The sequence below is a fragment of the Somniosus microcephalus genome, chromosome 19 (genome assembly GCF_052327205.1).
Source record: "Somniosus microcephalus isolate GS21.2 chromosome 19, FLI_Smic_1.0, whole genome shotgun sequence".
Classification (NCBI taxonomy): Eukaryota; Metazoa; Chordata; class Chondrichthyes; order Squaliformes; family Somniosidae; genus Somniosus; species Somniosus microcephalus.
The window spans coordinates 77611263-77630785 of record NC_141005.1 but is presented as its reverse complement, the minus strand read 5'-3'; the positions used below and the strand labels follow the sequence as shown (position 1 = coordinate 77630785).

The following is a 19523-nucleotide window of genomic DNA, read 5'->3' as shown; positions in this document are numbered from 1 at the left end:
TTGGGACATTGGCTGAAAGGTATGATTCTGTGAGTATGACTGTCAGACTGTTGCTTGACTCGTCTGTGGGACAGCTCTCCCAATTTTGGCACAAGTCCCCAGATGTTGGTGAGGAGAACTTTGCTGGGTCGACTGGGCTGGGTGTGCCATTGCCGTGTCCGTAGGCGGTGCTGAGGTCGATGCCGGGTGGTCCGTCCGGTTTTATTCTTATTCTTTCTAGCGGTTGTGTACAATTTAGTGGCTTGCTGCACCATTTCAGAGGGCAGTTAAGAGTCAACCATATTACTATGGGTCTGGAGCCAGACCAGGTAAGGACGGCAAATTTCCTTCCCTAAACGGTCTAACGAGGGTGAGGAACTTAACGTAATTAATATCAGTAGAGAAAAAGTACTAGAGAAACTAATGGGACTAAAAGCTGACAAATTGCCTGAACCTGACGGCCTACATCCTAGGGTTCTAAAAGAGGTGGCTGAAGAGATAGTGGATAGTGGTTTTGATCGTCCAAAATTCCCTAGACTCTGGAATTGTCCCAGCAGATTGGAAGGTCGCAAATGTAACACCACTATTCAAGAAAGGAGGGAGAGAAAAAACGGGGAACTACAGGCCAGTTAGCCTGACCTCAGTCGTCGGGAAAATGCTGGAATCCATTGTTAAGGAAGTGGTATCGGGGCACTGAGAAAATCATAACATGATTAGGCAGAGTCAACATGGTTTTATGAAAGGGAAATCGTGTTTGACAAATGTATTAGAGTTTTTTGAGGATGTAACTAGCAGGGTAGATAAAGGGGAACCAGTGGATGTCATATATTTGGATTTCCAAAAAGCATTCGATAAGGTTATTACACAAGATTAGGGCTCATGGGGTTGCGGGTAATATAGTAGCATGGACAGAGGATTGGTTAGCGAACAGAAAACAGACAGTAGGGATAAACGGATCTTTTTCAGGTTGGCAGGCTGTAACTAGTGGGATACCGCACAGATCAGTGCTTGAGCCTCAGCTATAAGAACATAAGAAGAATCTATATTAATGACCTAGATGAAGGGACCGATAATGAATCCAAGTTTGCTGATGATACAAAGCGAGGTGGGACAGTAAGCTGTGAGGAGAACACAGAGTCTGCAAAGGGATATAGATAGACTGAGTGAGTGGGCAGTAAGGTGGCAGATGGAGTATAATGTGGGGAAATGTGAGGTTATTCACTTTGGTAGGAAGAATAGAAAAACAGAATATTTTTTAAATGGTGAGAAACTTTCAAATGTTGATGTTCGGAGAGATTTGGGTGTCCTCATGCAAGAAACACAGAAAGCTAGCATGCAGGTACAGCGAGCAATAAGGAAGGCAAATGGCATGTTGGCCTTTATTGCAAGGGGGTTGGAGTATAAGAGTAAGGAAGTCTTGCTACAATTGTACAGGGCCTTGGCGAGACCACACCTGGAGTACTGGGCACAGGTTTGGTCTCCTTATCTAAGGAAGGATATACTTGCCTTGGAGGCGGTGCAACGAAGGTTCACTAGATTGATTCCTCGGATGAGAGGGTTGTCCTAGGATGAGAGATTGTGTAGAATGGGCCGATACTCTCTCGAGTTTAGAAGAATGAGAGGTGATCTCATTGAACATACAAGATTCTGAAGGGGGTTGACAGGGTCGATGCAGACAGGCTGTTTCCCCTGGCTGGAGTGTCTAGAACTAGGGGGCATAGTCTCAGGATAAGGGGCTTGGCCATTTAAGACTTAAATGAGGAAGAATTTCTTCACTCGGAGGGTTGTGAATCTTTGGAATTCACTGCCCCAGAGCGCTGTAGATGCTGAGTCTTTGAGTATATTCGAGGCTGAGATTGATCGATTTTTGGACTCTAGGGGAATCAAGTGATATGGAGATCGGGCGGGAAAGTGGAGTTGAGGTCGATGATCAGCCATGATCTTATTGAATGGTGGAGCAGGCTCGAAGGGCCGTGTGGCCTGCTCCTGCTCTTACTACTTATGTTCTTATGTTCTAAAGGACATTCGTGAACCAAATGGATTTTTACGACAATCCAATAGTTTCATGGTTACCATTACCATGGTTACCATTACCAGCACCAAGCTCGTGGTCTGCAGAGCAGCAGTGATACCCCCCCTGCTGTATGCCTCAGAGACATGGACCATGTACAGCAGGCACCTCAAAGCGCTGGAGAGGGACCACCAACGCTGCCTCCGCAAGATCCTGCAAATCCATTGGCAGGACAGGCGCACCAACGTCAGTGTTTTTGCTCAGGCCAACATCCCCAGCATCGAAGCTTTGACCACGCTCGATCAGCTCCGATGGACGGGTCACATTGTCTGCATGTCCGATACGAGACTCCCAAAACAAGCGCTCTACTCGGAGCTCCGGCATGGCAAGAGAGCCCCAGGTGGAAAGAGGAAATGCTTCAAGGACACCCTCAAAGCCTCCTTGAAAAAGTGTAACATCCCCACCGACACCTGGGAATCCCGGGCCCAAGACCACACAAAGTGGAGGAGAAGCATCGGGAAGGCGCCGAACACCTCGAGTCTCTTCGCCGGGAGCAAGCGGAAGCCAAGCACAGGTCAACCCACCCGCCCGCCCCTTCAACCACTGTCTGCCCCACCTGTGACAGAGACTGTAGGTCCCGCATTGGACTCATCAGTCACCTGAGAACTCATTTTTAGTGTGGAAGCAAGTCATCCTCGGTTCCGAGGGACTGCCTAAGAAGAAGAAGAAGATTACTGATGCTAGCTTTTTATTCCAGATTTATTTAATTAACTGAATTTAAATTCCCAGCTGCCGTGGTGGGATTTGAACTCACGTGTCTGGATCATTAGTTCAGGCCTCTGGATTACTAGTCCAGTGACATGACCACTCTGCTACCGTTCCCATTCTTCCTACCAAGATGTATCACATCACACTTCTCTACATTAAATTTAATTGGCCATGTGTCTGCCCATTTTACCAGTCTGTCTATGTCCTCCTGAATTCTGTTACTATCCGCCTCACTGTTTACTACAGTTCGTGTCATCTGCAAACTTTGAAATTATGCCCTGTATACACAAGTCCAGGTTATTAATATATATCAACAAGAGCAGTGGTCCTAATACCAACCCCTGGGTTGTACACTTCCCTCCAGTCTGATAAAGAACCGTTCACCGCTACGCTCTGCTTTCTGTCCCGTAGCCAGTTTTGTATCCATGCTGTCACTGTCCCTTTAATCCTGTGGGCTTTAATTTTGCTAACAAGTCTATTATGTGGGACTTTGTCAAACGCCTTTTGAAAGTCCATATACACAATATCATAGAAACATAGAAGATAGGAGCAGGAGTAGGCCATTCGGCCCCTCGAGCCCGCTCCGCCATTCAATGAGATTATGGCTGATCATCCAAATTCAGTACCCTGCCCCTGCCTTCTCCCCATATCCCTTGCTCCCTTTAGCCTTAAGAAATATACCCAACACCTTCTTGAATATATTTAATGAATTGGCCTCTACTGCCTTCTGTGGTAGAGAATTCCACAGGCTCACCACTCTCTGGGTGAAGAAATTCCTCCTCATCTCTGTCCTAAATGGCTTACCCCTTATCTTTAGGCTGTGACCCCTGGTTCTGGACTCCCCCGCCATCGGGAACATCCTTCCTGCATCTAGTCTGTCCAGTCCTGTCAGAATTTAATTTTATCAACCACACTGCCCTCATCAACCCTCTCCATTACTTCATCAAAAAACTCGATCAAGTTAGTAAAACACAGTTTGCCTTTAACCAATCCATGCTGATTTTCATTTATTTGCCCATAGTTTTCCAAATACTAATTAATTTTGACCTGGATTATTGTCTCTCAAAGTTTCCCCACCCACCACCGCTGTTAGACTGATTGGCCTGTAGTTGCCAGGTTCATCCCCCTCCCCTTTTTTGAACAGGGTGTAACATTTGCAATCCTCCAGTCCTCTGCCACCACTCCCGTATCCAAGGAGGATTGGAAGATTCTCAGTAACCGAGGATGCATCCCATCCGGACCAGGGGACTTTTCTACTTTAAGGACTGCCAACCTTTTAAGAACCTCCTCTTTATCTATTTTTCTCCGATCCAATATCACTACTGCCTCCTCCCTGTGACATTGCAGCATCCTCTTCTCCAGTGAAGACAGATGCAAAGTCCTCATTTAGTACCTCAGTCATGCCCTCTGCCTCCACAAGAAGATCTCCTTTTTGGTCCCTAATCGGCTCCACCCTTCCTCTGACTACCCCTTTCACTACTTGTGTTTATAAAAGACTTTCATGTTAGTCGCTAATCTATTCTCAGACTCTCTCTTTGAGCCTCTTATTCCCTTTTTTAGATCTCCTCTGTACTTTCTATATTCAGCTTGGTTCTCTACAGTATTATAAACCGTACAATTGTCATAAGCCTCTTTTATCTTGTGGGACACACTCCGGCCCATGTGTTACCCTGTCACCATTGTCTGACTTCACTGTTATAACTCATTACCCACCACCCATCTCATGAATTACAAAAAATGATTGTTTTAATTTGAAGAAATGTAGGTTTCTCACCTTTACCAGAAGATTGCCAATCTCAGTCCTCCTGTTTCCAACTGGGCATCAGGTTAGTGAAGGTGCTCCTGAAGAAGCATGTCTACACACAGCCACAGTCATTTGGCCTTCTGCCTGGGACTGACTGGTACACGGAGGTGCCTGTGCAGGTTGTGAATGTGTGAGACTGCCTCCCTGAGTGGGGGGTTTGCTGTGTACTGATGTTGAACCGCCGACATTTGCATCACCTCTGTTACTGGGAGTGCCAGCGGCCAGAACTCAGTCAGCAGAGACGGGCACCTGTGCAGAATGGCTCCTTTATTCTGACTGCTACCACCAGCTCCCAGTACCTGCAGGTCACACCAACAGAAGAGGTTTGGAGACTGATGGAGTGGTGGTGGGCTATTTGGGTAAGGGTCTCGAAGCAGTGTGAGGTGCTGGCACTGCCACTGAGATTTGAAGATGGAACTCAATATTCCAGAAATCAGTGAATACTGGGGAAAGGCAGATGTTGCTCCTGTTTATAAACAGGGAGGCAAACGTGACCGGAGAAATTACCGACCAGCGCGTTTAACGTCCATTGTGGGTAAAGTTATTGAAATCCTTATTACAAAAGAAAGACTTGCATTTCTACAGCGCCTTTCACAACCACCAGACGTCTCAAAGTGCTTTACAGCCAACGGAGTACTTTTGAAGTATAATCACTGTTGTAATGTGGGAAACGCGGCAGCCAATTTGCGCACAGCAAGCTCCCACAAACAGCAATGTGATAATGACCAGATAATCTGTTTTTTGTTATGTTGGTTGAGGGATAAATATTGGCCAGGACGCCGGGGATAACTCCCCTGCTCTTCTTCGAAATAGTGCCACGGGATATTTTACGTCCACCTGAGAGAGCAGACGGGGCCTCGGTTTAACGTCTCATCCAAAAGACAGCACCTTCGACAGTGCGGCACTCCCTCAGCACTGCACCGGAGTTTCAGCCTGGATTTATGTGTTCAGGTCCCTGGAGTGGGACTTGAACCCACAACCTTCTGACTCGGAGGCGAGTGTGGCAATGGAGCTTGATAGGAGTAAGGCAGTGGATGTGGTGTACTTGGATTTCAGCAAGTTCTTCTGGAGAGGCTGGCACTGAAAATAAAGTGGGAATCGGTGGAAATATTTGACAATGGATCGGTAATTGGTTGACTGATAGAACCCGGAGTGTAATGGTATCGGGATCGTCATCAGTCTGGGAGAATGTTCCCAGTGGGATCCCATAGGAGTCTGTTTTGGGACCTCTTTTTTGTTTAATATCTTTATAAATGATCTGGAGCTAGGAGTCACAAATGCAGTGGCTAAATTTGCAGATGATACAAAGCTAATGAAGGTGACAGACTGCAAAGCTGAACAGGATAAGCTACAGGAGGATTTGAATATACTTGCGAATTGGGCAGACAGGTTCTCTCGATTCAGGAACTGTTCCTTTAGATTGGAAAATTGCGCACGTCACTCCGCTATTTAAAAATGCAGAGAGAGGGAAGCCAAGGAATTATAGTTAGCCTAACATCTGTTGTCGGGAAATTGCTAGACTCTATAATTAAGGATAGGGTGACTGAACCTCGAAAATTTTCAGTTGATCAGTGAGAGTCAGCATGGATTTGTGAAAGGCAGGTCATGCCTGACAAACCTGATTGAATTTTTTGAAGAGGTGACTAAAGTAGTGGACAGGGAATTGCCAATGGCTGTTATTTATATGAACTTCCAGAAGGCAATCTATAAAGTCCCACATAAGAGACTGTTAGCTAAAGTTGAAGCCCACGGAATTGAGGGCAAATTATTGACCTGGTTAGGAAATTGGCTGAGTGGCAGGAAACAGGGAGTAGGGATAATGGGTAGGCACTCAAACTGGCAGGAGGTGACTAGTGGTGTCCAGCAGGGATCTGTGTTAAGGCCTTAACCATTCACAGCATTTATTAACAATTTAGATGATAGGATAGAAAGCCACATATCCAAATTTGCTGATGACACAAAGATAGGTGGCATTGTAAGCAGGGTAGATGAAAGCATAAAATTACAAAGAGAGATATTAATAGATTAAATGAATGGGCAAAACTGTGGCAAATGGATTTCAATGTAGGCAAATGTGAGGTCATCCACTTTTGACCTAAAAAGGATAGAACAGGGTACTTTCTAAATGGTGAAAGGCTAAAAACAGTGGAGGTCCAAAGAGACTTGTGGGGGGGGGGGGGGTCCAGGTACACAGATCATTAAAAGGTCAGGAACAGGTACAGAAAATAATCAGAAAGGCTAATGGAATGCTGGCCTTTATATCGAGAGGACTAGAATACAAGGGGTAGAAGTTATGCTGCAGCTGTACAAAGCCCTGGTTAGACCACACCTGGAGCACTGGGAGCAGTTCTGGGCACCACACCTTAGGAAGGCTATATTGGCCTTGGAGGGAGCGCAGCGAAGGTTTACCAGAATGATACCCGAACTCCAAGGGTTAAATTACGAGGAGAGATTACATAAACTAGGGCTGTATTCCCTGGAATTTAGAAGGTTAAGGTGTGATTTGATCGAAGTTTTCAAGATATTACGGGGAACTGATAGGGTAGATCAAGAGAAACTATATCCGCTGGTTGGGGAGTCTAGGACAAGGGGACATAGTCTAAAAATTAGAGCCAGACCTTTCAGGAATGAAATTAGGAAACAATTCTACACACAAAGTCTGGCCTATATGTGACTCCAGACCCACAGCAATGTGGTTGTCTCTTAACTGCCTACTGAAATGGCTTAGCATGGGATCACGTGGGCCATGGAGAGCCAATGGTAGCAGGGAATGCTTCATTCATAAGTTTGACAGGAAGACCTGTCAAACCTATAAATACTATAAGCCCCAAAACATCACTAAAACTTCAAATATTTTTTTTTTTAAACATCACATTTTTAAAATAACTATTTTAAACAATAATTTAAATTTTTGAAAAAATTAATTACATTTTCTAAAGGGGCTAAAAATAAATTTACCTTTCTTTAAAGTATTTAAAAATAATAAACCTGTGGAAAAAATGTTTTAATTTTAATTAATTCACCACTTACCTTGTTACAAGCAGGCCTTGCGCCTGCTTTTTATATGTGTAACTCCTGGAGACTTACCCTCCCGGAGAAACCTGGGAAAAAAACGTAAGTTCGATGCGCACGCGCTGCCTCTCCTGCGCACACGTTCCACCTGTCAACCCCTTCTTTCAAGGGAACGGAAGTTCTGGTTTCCCGCGCATGCGCAGTGAATGCACGAAACCGGCATTTCCATTGGGCTTACAGGTGAGTACCCAGTGCGTAGTCACCCGAGAAGACCCGAATTTCTGGGCCATTGTGTACAGTTCTGGTCACCACAGAACAAAAAGGATATTGCAGCTATTGAAAAGATACAGAAGAGAGCAACCAGAATGATTGAGGGGATGGAGGGATTGGATTATGGGAAGCGATTGTGTATATTGGGCATGTTCATTTTTGTTTACTAGTTGGTACTCATCAACAGTACAATAGTGCTGGGGAACTGACCACTTAGCAAGTTATAATCATAGCCATGGCTAAAGTTTAGAGGAAAGCTCTTTCTGTGCACTAACAATGTATTATAACCTCAACGCCTGAAGACCCTCCCTTCCTTACTGCACCAGTCGGACATCCTGTGGCCTCTCGGAGTGAGATTGACAATTTGATGCCAAGTTATGGGCAGCTTTGAAGTGTGACACTAGGACTTGTGTTGGACAGCCCACAGGTTAAACTTATCCCATCAATCTGGGCAGGACCTCAGCTATGTCCCGGGGTGAAAGGCCAATGATCTGACCCACAATTCTACCCAACTGCCTACGTCATGTAATTATGTGACCAATTAAACTCCATGTCAGCAGATTAACTGGTTCAAGTTGCTTTTTACTGGTACTGATTGGCATTCCCAATAGGGTTGCTGGTATTACTCGTACTGATTGGCATTCCCAGTAAGGTTGCTGGTTTTACTGGTACTGATTGGCATTCCCAATAGGGTTGCTGGTTTTACTGGTACTGATTGGCATTCCCAATAGGGTTGCTGGTTTTACTGGTACTGATTGGCATTCCCAATAGGGTTGCTGGTATTACTCGTACTGATTGGCATTCCCAGTAGGGTTGCTGGTATTACTCGTACTGATTGGCATTCCCAGTAAGGTTGCTGGTTTTACTGGTACTGATTGGCATTCCCAATAGGGTTGCTGGTTTTACTGGTACTGATTGGCATTCCCAATAGGGTTGCTGGTTTTACTGGTACTGGTTGGTGATTTCCATCTTCAGTGTTTCACGGTAGAAATCTGAAACGAGGGGAGAGGGAATTGAAATTGCCAATTAAAGGGCTCGATTGTGGTAATCATTGGGGCAAAGTTCCAATCTGCACTGTTGCAGCTTGGATCTGTTCTGATCAACATGGGGGATCAAATCTAAATTTGGCACAATAAGGGTCTAATGTAAATGCAATTGACTGACTGCAGAAGTCAGACAGAGACCAGCCCCAGTGATCGGGGGTATACTGTATGCCTGTGCACTTCCTCGGCTCTGCCTGTAAATAAATACCCCTGGTTCCTGACCGTCTAGTAAGAATGGGGTTGGTCTGTGCCTGTCTCCTCCAGCACATATCTGATTTCCGCAGGTGTAGCTGGTGCTTAGGTACGAATCCCTCACTTGTCATCCGACTCACCGACTTGGCCTTAACATACGATATTTTGGATGCAGTAAAACACAAATGACTTTGAATTTGGACTCATTGCTCTCCCGGTCCAAGGTTCATGTTATAGATAGAGGATGGGCTATAATCCCTTCATAGGCCTGTGCAGGCCAAGTTTAGTGCAGGGTGTTGGAAATGACAGGTCAGTAACAAGGAACGATGATTGAAATAACCTATTTATTTATCTTTCTTTCTAGCTTAAAAGCTACATTGCAGAAGAAACTCGTGAATGACTCCCTGGATCTATCGGGAATGTCACTCTCTCCCAGGGACATTCACCGTGTAGCGTACTACTTACAGCTTAACGGAGACCACCTGACCTCCATCGACCTGAGCTTCACTGAGCTGGCAGACGATGGCCTGCGCCTTCTGTTACCCTTCCTGTCAGCCCTTCCAAAACTCACCAACCTGGCGCTGAACGGAAACCGCCTGACCAGGCTCATTCTCAAGGACATGACTGAGATGATGAAGGAGCCAAACAAGTATCCAGCGCTGTCCTGGATCGACCTCGGAAACAACGCAGACATCTGCTCCATGCCCCAGCCTCTGCTGGTGGGGCTGCGCCGGCGCTGCAGCCTGCAGGGGGCACTGCCCACCATCCAGGAGTACACAGAGGGCCAGCCCTGTGACCAAGAGATGGAGCGGGAGGAGGAGGTCAGCCAATCAGAAGAGGAAGAAGATAGCCCTTGGCCCACTCTACAGAGGGAAATTGGCGCACAGGGATACTGTCAGAGGTGATTGGCTGCAAGTGTGTTAATGAGAGGTTTGAGCTTGGAGAAATACATTCAGCAAAGAAGGGCGCTGAAGCTGGTTTAAGCTTCAGCCAGTTGTTAACCACCTTGGCCAACCGAACCGCCATTATTTGAAAGCCTGTCCCATCAAAGCACCCATAATTCCCATCAAATTGCCCGGGAGTGAATGACTTACCATGTAACCGATGGTGCACCTTCGAGCAAGGCAGGGTTTCATTGGAAGATGAAGCTGAAGAAACTCCTTCCTTATTGGCTAATCGCATCAGCTCATTTAAGAAAAGAAACAAAATTCGACTTTGATGCAAAATCTGCCCAAGGGCTGAGAAAGCAAAGACACGAGGTGTGCTGGAGTGGCAATCACTGAACATAAGTAGGGCAAGAATTTAAGCAGGAAGCTGCTTCCCTCTGGGCCTTGTCCAGGCAACCTATGTGTGTGTGTGTGTGTGTCTTGGTAATCACAGAACTAAAGAAATATAAAGTTGACTCCGTGGATTGTGTAGTGTAAAACTGTCACGTGGCTGGAGGAACACCCTCTTCCAGAATATCTAAACATTATCTCGTAGAATTCACTGAGACTCACTGCGAAGACATCAAGGCCCAGTCAGACGTGAACTACTTTTGTGTGTGTGCATGTATGTGTATTTATCCGTGTGTGTGTTTTCCTCTTCCCTTTGTCCTGTTCCTATTTAAATGCCATGTATAGAAACATAGAAAAATAGGAGCAGGAGGAGGCCATTCGGCCCTTCGAGCCTGCTCCGCCATTCAATATGATCATGGCTGACCCTCTATCTCAATACCATATTCCCGCTCTCTCCCCATACCCCTTGATGCCTTTTGTGTCTAAAAATCTATCTATCTCCTTAAATATATTCAGTGACTTGGCCTCCACAGCCTTCTGTGGTAGAGAATTCCACAGGTTCACCACCCTCTGAGTGGAGAAATTTCTCCTCATCTCAGTCCTAAATGTCCAACCCCGTATCCTGAGACTGTGACCCCCTCGTTCTAGACCCCCCAGCCAGGGGAAACATCCTCCCTGCATCCAGTCTGTCTAGCCCGGTCAGAATTTTATACATTTCAATGAATGCATCTGTAATCTCTTCCAGTTCTGCTGAAGAAGAGCTTGATGTGTGAAACGCTAACTCCTCCGCGCTCTGCACGGACGCTGACTTAACCTGCTGAGTGTTTCCAGGACTCTCTCTTCCCTGTTTCAGATTTCCAGCGTCTGCAGCTTGTTGCTTTTCCTCCAGATGTAAAATGACTTGTGTGTTCTGGCCAACCCAACGCCGTCACATCCGTAAACCTCCCATTCAATGCAATATATAATGCACCACTTGTGAAGGCACACGGCTCTGTGACATGTGCACCACTGCGCGAGTGCAGAGTGCGGTGGTTCCAGCTCTCCTTTCCTCCTAACTGTGCTGTTTGAGAATTTGTTTGCTTGTTATTTTGTTTCCCCGTTTTCAATTGTGGGTGTGTGCGCAATTATCCTTTTTTTAAAGTTTAGGTTTGAAAGCTCAAGGGTCAGCTGTATGATTGTGGGCTCCCGACACTGAGCTCCTCACGACAGTAATTGGAGCGGGGGGGGGGGGGGGGGTCAGGACGGCCAAAAATTGTGAGTGCCGCAAATCCAGCGTGTTGACATTAGCCGGGACACCGGGGAGAACTCCCCCGCTCTTCTCTGAATAGTGGCCGTGGGATCTTTTACATCCACCCGAGAGGGCAGACGGGGCCTCGGTTTAACGTTTCATTCCGAAAGAGGCACCTCGGACAGTGCAGCGCTCCCTCAGCACTGCACTGGATTGTCAGCCTGGATTATGGGCTCAAGTCTCTGGAGTGGCACTTGAACTAATCCAGGGCCCACAACTCCTGCTATTGCCACACAAAGCTCCGTGTCGGAAATCCTACATCGTAGAAAGTTACCTCCAAATTCTGTCAGAGTGAAACTGGGGCTTGCAATAAAACCCAGCAGAAGTGTAACAAACCTTGAGCAAAGGTGGCCACGCGTTGCACCTTGGGAGGTGGCTGACTGTCTGGGAAAGGAAGGAATGTTATCCTGCAATGATAGATTTTTGTTGGGTAAGTGTATCAAAGAATACGGAGCAAAGGCAGGAGAATGGAATTGATGTACAAAGCAGCCAAGATCTAATTGAATGGTGGAGCAGGCCCGAGGGGCTGAATGGCCTCCTCCTGTTCCTATGTCCTTATCCCCTGCCCCACCCATAAAGTCCAATTCCGTCTCCTTCTAGCTTAAAACAACAGAGTTTACATGAACAGGAAACATAGAAACATAGAAGATAGGAGCAGGAGTAGGCCATTCGGCCCTTCGAGCCTGCTCCGCCATTTAATGAGATCATGGCTGATCATCCAAATTCAGTACCCTGTCCCTGCCTTCTCCCCATATCCCTTGATCCCTTTAGCCTCAAGAAATATATCCAACTCTTCCTTGAATATATTTAATGAACTGGCCTCCACCGCCCTCTGGCAGAGAATTCCACAGGTTCACCACTCTCTGGGTGAAGAAATTCCTCCTCATTTCAGTCCTAAATGGCTTACCCCTTATCCTTAGACTATGACCCCTGGTTCTGGACTCCCCGGCCATCAGAAACATCCTTCCTGCATCTAGTCTGTCCAGGCCTGACAGAATTTTATAGGTTTCAATGAGATCCCCTCTCAATCTTCTAAACTCCAGTGAGTATAAGCCCAATCGACACAATCTCTCCTCATACGTCATTCCTGCCATCCCAGGTATCAGCCTGGTGAATCTTCGCTGCACTCCTTCCATGGCAAGAACATCCTTCCTCAGATAAGGCGACCAAAACTGCACACAATACTCAAGGTGCGGTCTCACCAAGGCCCTGTACAACTGGAGCAAGACATCCTTGTTCCTGTACTCGAACCCTCTTGCTACGAAGGCCAACATACCATTTGCCTTCTTAACCGAAATGGCCCTTCTCATAGATCGGTCCCACCTGTCCTTATCAGTGCAGCACTGAGTGAATGCCACACTGTCAGAGGAGCCATCTTTCAGATGAGATGTTAAACTGAGGCCCAGTCTGCTCTCTCAGGTGGATGTAAAAGATCCCATGGCACTATTTGAAGAAGAGCAGGGGAGTTCTCCCCAGTGTCCTGGCCAATATTTATCCCTCAACCAACATCACTAAAGCAGATTATCTGGTCATTGTCTCATTGCTGTTTGTGGGAGCTTGCTGTGTGAAAATTGGGTGCCGCATTTCCCACATTACAACAGTGACTACACTTCAAAAAGTACTTCATTGGCTGTGAAGCACTTTGGGACATCCTGACGTTGTGAAAGGCGCTGTAGAAAAGCAACTCAGTAGTTCATAGAATCATAGAAAGTTACAGCACGGAAGGAGGCCATTTCGGCCCATCTTGTCCGCGCCGGCCGACAAAGAGCTCTCCAGCCTAATCCCACTTCCCAGCTCTCGGTCCGTAGCCCTGCAGGTTACAGCATCCCAAGTGCACATCCAAGTACTTTTTAAATGTGGTTAGGGTTCCTGCCTCTACCACCCTTTCAGGCAGTGAGTTCCAGACCCCCACAACCCTCTGGGTGAAGAAATTTCCCCTCAAATCTCCTCTAAACCTTCCACCAATTACTTTAAATCTGTGCCCCCTGGTCTTTGACCCCTCTACTAAGGGAAATGGGTCCTTTCTATCCACTTAACGGCTTCAACATTAATCGTAAGCTCTGTCCCCGACGCCATCTCTTTAACATTGTTATATTGTGCTGGCTGCAACATTTAGAAAAGAAAGGAGGAGTCAGAGAGCCATCAGGGCTCCGGCCTCCCCGGTGCACAAGTTCCAGAGCCGAGAAGTCGGCCCCTTGTACCCACAGCCAGGCTGGGGCTGGTGTGTGAGAAGAACGAGGAGTGAAATACCAAATATACAAATGAGGAAGTGACTGTTCTAGTTAAAAACCTTCTGCTGGTCTCGGAATGAACCGGTGTTTTCAGTTATTTCCCCAGATTCTGGCACGTTATTCTACTATTCGTATGGTGATTTACTGTCATGTTCCTGTTCCACCACACTAGGCAGAGCTGTGGCAGGACATTGTGTAACAATGGCGGTCCTGAGCTGTGCTTTAGTGGATCATAATATGACTTTCATTGCCAGTAACGGGCCACTGACCCCTCTTACCTCCACTTCAGTAGCATGCTGTTCCATGGATGCTGGAATTCCCAGAGACGGCACAGATGAACCACTGAAGTACGTTGTACACTAAACAAACCAGTAATATCTCTGCCCAACTTTCCAACCATTCATTTAATATGACTGAAGACCGATGGGCTCCATCACAGCTGTGCAATCCACAGGACCCGATCTATTAGACAGGGCTTGATGGCCGGCGCGGACGCGATGGGCCGAAGGGCCTCTTTCTGTGCTGTATAACTCTATGACTCTATGACTATCTCTGTTCGCATCTGCCCAGCCAATCCTCTGCTGTACAAGGGAAATCTGCCCTTGTTCTCCATTCCCTCTCGGGCCCCTCTGTTAATAGGAGCGCAGTGGGAACCAGGATGTGTTGTAAGTCTAGTTGTAGCTCCCTCAATCGCTCGGTTGGTGAATCAAGTGTTGAATGCGTTACTGATCCGCACAGACCCAAGAAGGCGCTAGAGTTGATCCCTGGCCTGTGTTGAGCTACCTGATCTCTGCAGGTGGGCTGCAACTGTCACCAGCACCCCTGGGTTAATTGGGACTCAGTTAGCCAGGGTTGCGTTCCAGGCTGCTACCCACTGACTTCTATTAGAGATTGCGGCCCTGAATTCCCTCGGACTATGTGTCGAAATACGTTGGTATTCCTGCCTATGCCCGTAGATGGGGTTCCGACACACTTCCGGCGAAGTTACGTCAGCGTAGCAGCGAAATGTCCGGGGGCACTTGGCGCCCGTGTCCGATGGAACTCTGGTGAAAATATAATCAGGTTTGGCTACGATACTTCCACGTAGTGTTGCCAACTCTGGTGGGATGTATTCCTGGAGGTTGCATCACATGACCTCCTGCCTCCAACAGCTCCGCCCCCACACTCCCCCCATTGGTCACCCAACATGTCAATCCTCGCGGTGCCCCGCCTACCCACAGCCAATCGGAAAGCGAACAGGCTCTTCATTATCCGATTGGATGATTCTTCACTGTCAGTCAAACAGCCTTTTCTTTCCCCATATTTTTATAACTAATAAAGTGTTAAAAGAAAATGTTATTAAAAAAGCTATTTTTAAATACCCCTATGATTTTTCTCCCGGGTGTTGCTCGAGGCAGTGTCCAGGAGATTAATCTTTCATTCCTGGAGACTCCAGGGCAATCCTGGAGCGTTGGCAACCCTGCTTCCACGGTTGAGTAGCCTGCTGATACTCATTGAGCTTGAACATGGAGAATGACTACCTGAGACAGCAGAGGTTGGCTGTGCCATGAACCAGCACACTGCCCAGACTCAGCCCCTTCAGAGGAGAACTGGAGGAAAGTGGGAGGGATCGACACATCTGTTCATTAACTTGATCTATGCTCTGTGGTCTCCATACTCTGCTGTGATTTATTTTACTCTGAAAATTCTCTCTCACATTTGGAGAAGCAAATTACTTTTATCATTGATTGTTGATTGTCAGCCTAACGTCCCCAGTCTGCACAGTGCTGTGACAGTTAGCATCTCTGGATTCACTGTAAAGCAAACTTCATAAATCAACTAAAGAAAGATCACTTCTTTGCTGTGATATAACTGGAATCCATCAGCCATTGTTACACGGTAGGGAGCCTGGACTGACGTAAGCAGAGTCTGTGTCAATATTAATGTAATAAACGTGTTGCTGTGTTTCTATGTTCTTCAATAAATGGTTTGGATATGATATTTTCTGCAGTTAGTTCCATTTAATTGGGGTTAGAGATTACTGAGGAATACTCATGGAGAACAGAAATTGGTGCTTGAGATTATTGAGGAGTGTTAATGGAGACCAGTTATTGGAGTGAGATCACATATCTGGTGCGAGGGCTCTGGCAGAGTCTCTTGACAGCCATTCTGCAGCAAGCGAAGTCTCAAGACAGAGGCAGTACCTGAGCAAGAAACCGCACCACAAGGTCAGACAGATGAAGAAGTGTCACATTTTCCTGTATATTCCGCAGGGGTCAGTGCTGGGTCCCCAACTTTTTACAATCTACATTAACGATTTGGAGGAGGGGACCGAGTGTAACATATCAAAGTTTGCAGATGATACAAAGATGGGACGGAAAGTAGTGAGTGAGGAGGACATAAAAAACCTGCAAAGGGACATAGACAGGCTAAGTAAGTGGGCAGAGATTTGGCAGATGGAATACAATACTGGAAAGTGTGAGGTTATGCACTTTGGCAGGAAAAATCATAGAGCAAGTTATTATCTTAATGGCAAGAAACTGGAAAGTACTGTAGTACAAAGGGATCTGGGGGTCCTGGTGCACGAAACTCAAAAAGTTAGTATGCAGGTGCAGCAAGTGATCAAGAAGGCCAATGGAATGTTGGCTTTTATTGCTAGGGGGTTGGAATATAAAAACAGGGAGGTATTGCTGCAGTTGTACAAGGTATTGGTGAGGCCGCACCTGGAATACTGCATACAGTTTTGGTGTCCATACTTAAGAAAAGACATACTTGCTCTCGAGTCAGTACAAAGAAGGTTCACTCGGTTAATCCCGGGGATGAGGGGGTGGTCATATGAGGAGAGGCTGAGTAGATTGGGACTCTACTCATTGGAGTTCAGAAGAATGAGAGGCGATCTTATTGAAACATATAAGATTGTGAAGGGGCTTGATCGGGTGGATGCGGTGAGGATGTTCCCAATGATGGGTGAAACTAGAACTAGGGGGCATAATCTTAAAATAAGGGGCTGCTCATTCAAAACTGAGATGAGGAGAAACTTCTTCACTCAGAGGGTGGTAGGTTTGTGGAATTTGCTGCCCCAGAAAGCTGTGGAAGCTACATCATTAAATAAATTTAAAACAGAAATAGATAGTTTCCTAGAAGTAAAGGGAATAAAGGGTTACGGGGAGCGGGCAGGAAATTGGACATGAGTCTGGGTTCGGAATGGTCATGGCCCTGTGGGTAGTGGAGCGGGCCCAGGGGCCGTGTAGCCTTGTTCTGCTCCTACTGTGTTCTAATTCTGTTAGATTTCAGGAGATGGTTTTATTCCTGTTCCTGGCTGGGGTGGAGATCGCCTTTACAGAAGGTAAGTACTGTAGAAAATATAGGGACAGAGTGATCTCCTGGAAGAATTTCGATCGCCTAGATGGGTCGGAGAGGAATTTCCCAGATTTTTTTCTCCCAAATTGGCCATTGGGTCTTTATCTGGTTTTTCGCCTCTCCCGGGAGATCACATGGGTTCGGGTGGATGCAGAGTGATAGAAGATTTGAGGTTAGGATCAGATCAGCCATGATCTTATTGAATGGTGGAGCAGGCTCGAGGGGCCGATTGGCCTACTCCTGCTCCTATTTCTTATGTTCTTATGTTCTTATTCCATAACACCGATACTCAGTTTAGGTTCCGCCAGGACCAGTCGGCACCAGACCTTATTACAGCCTTGGTACAAACATGGACAAGAGGGCTGAATTCCAGAGGTGCCTGAGACATCAAGACGCCCGAGTAAAACTGAAGTCAATGGGAATCAGGGGGGGAAACTCTCCACTGGCTGGAGTCATACCTAGCACAAAGGAAGATGGTTGTGGTTGTCAGAGACCAATCATCACAGCCCCAGGACATCACTGCAGGAGTTCCTCAGGGCAGTGTCCTAGGCCCAACCATCTTCAGCTGCTTCATCAATGACCTTCCCTCCAACATAAGATGAGAAGTGGGATGTTCGCCGATGACTGCGTGTGTTCAGTTCCATTTGAAATTCCTCAGGTTTGCACCACTCAAATTTGAGGGAGTGAAGATGACGATCACAGCAGGAGAACAGGGATGGGAGACAGTGAAGGTTTAGTTGGGGATAAGAGAATTGAAAGTAGAGGTGAGGAAGTGGTTGAGCTAATCAACAGCTGCAGAAATACCACGGTGAATGAAGGGCGAAATGCCAGGCCGTTGGTAGTTTCAAGCTTACACTTAGACATGCTTGTCATGGCTACGAAGATGAAGTTAAACAGAGCCAAGGCAGGAAAGGATGAGACCTTTAGTGTAGAGAAATCGCTAGCTGAAGAAAAGACCAAGATCCATCTAGTTCACCTTCTACCCTCCTGGTATTGTGATGGAATACTCTCCACTTGCCTGGGTGAGTGCAGCTCCAACAACACTCAAGAAGCTCAGCACCACCCAGGACAAAGCAGCCCGCTTGATTGGTACCCCATCCACCACCTTAAGCATTCACTCCGTCCACCACCAGCACACCGTGGCTGCAGTGTGTACCATTTACAAGATGCACTGTAGCAACTCGCCAAGGCTTCTTCGGCAGCATCTCCCAAACCCGCGACCTCTACCACCTAGAAGGACAAGGGCAGCAGACGCATGGGAACACCACCACCTCCAAGTTCCCCTCCAAATCGCACACCATCCTGACGTAGAAATATATCTCCAATCCTTCATCGTCACTGGGTCAAAATCCTGGAACTCCCTCCCTAACAACACCGTGGGAGCACCTTCACCACGCGGACTGCAGCGGTTCAAGAAGGCGGCTCACCACCTCAAGGGCGATTAAAGACAATAAATGCTGGCTTTGCCAGCAACGCCCACATCCCAGGAATGAATAAAAAAAAGATAATAGAGTTGTTGACTAATCATAGTGAGAAACAATAATGGAGGATGGCCACAGATAAAACAGGCTCACTCTCCAGGCATACAGGAACTCTGGAGTGGAGCTACCAGTAACAATGGAATAATATACAGAAGGGGGTAAGATTTAGGCCCTAAATTCCTGGGGGTTGTCCCGATCTCCTGCTGTAACTCTGGCCGGAGAATTTGGAGACATTTTTCTTTTAAACATATTCTCGGGGTGTGGGCAGTGCTGGCAAGGCTAGAAGTTATTACCCATCCTTAGTTGCCCTGTGAAAGTGGCAATACAACTAAGGGCAGTTAAGAGTGAATCATGTTAGTATGGGACTGGAGTCACATATAGGCCAGACCGGGTAAGGACGGCAGATTTCCTTCCCTAAAGGACATTAGTGAACCAGTTGGGTTTTTACAACAATCCGGTAGCTTCATGCTCACTTTTACTTTGTCTCCAGATTTAATAACTGAAATTGGATTGGGGGGTTTGACCTCACGTTCTCTGGGCTATTAGTCCAGGCCCCTGGATCACAACTCCCAAGTGGTACAAAAGGCTGCAGCTGAAGTTGACGTAAAGTGTGGTGCCCAGAATTGTTCACAATACTCCAGCTGAGGCCTAACTGGTGATTTGTAAAGGTTTAGCATAACTGCCTTGTTTTGCTTGCCCATATTTACAAAGCCAAGTATCCCATACCCCTTCTTAACTGCCTTCTCCACGTGCCCTGACATCTTCAAGGGTTTGTGAATATCCACCCCCAGGTCCCTCTGTTCTTGCAGCCCCTTCAAAGTAATACCG

General features: G+C 46.8%; 1 protein-coding gene across 1 annotated transcript in view; it reads left to right on the top strand.

Annotated features, from left to right (window-relative positions):
* LOC147104934 (leucine-rich repeat-containing protein 75B-like) overlaps window positions 1-15855 on the top strand; it is a 116834-nt gene extending 100979 nt beyond the window's left edge. The window contains exon 3 of the mRNA XM_085962197.1: window positions 9444-15855. Within this exon, the coding sequence (XP_085818323.1) occupies window positions 9444-9984 (541 nt within the window). The 3' untranslated portion in view covers window positions 9985-15855. The remainder of the gene's footprint in view (window positions 1-9443) is intronic.
* The last annotated feature ends 3668 nt before the right edge of the window (window positions 15856-19523 follow it).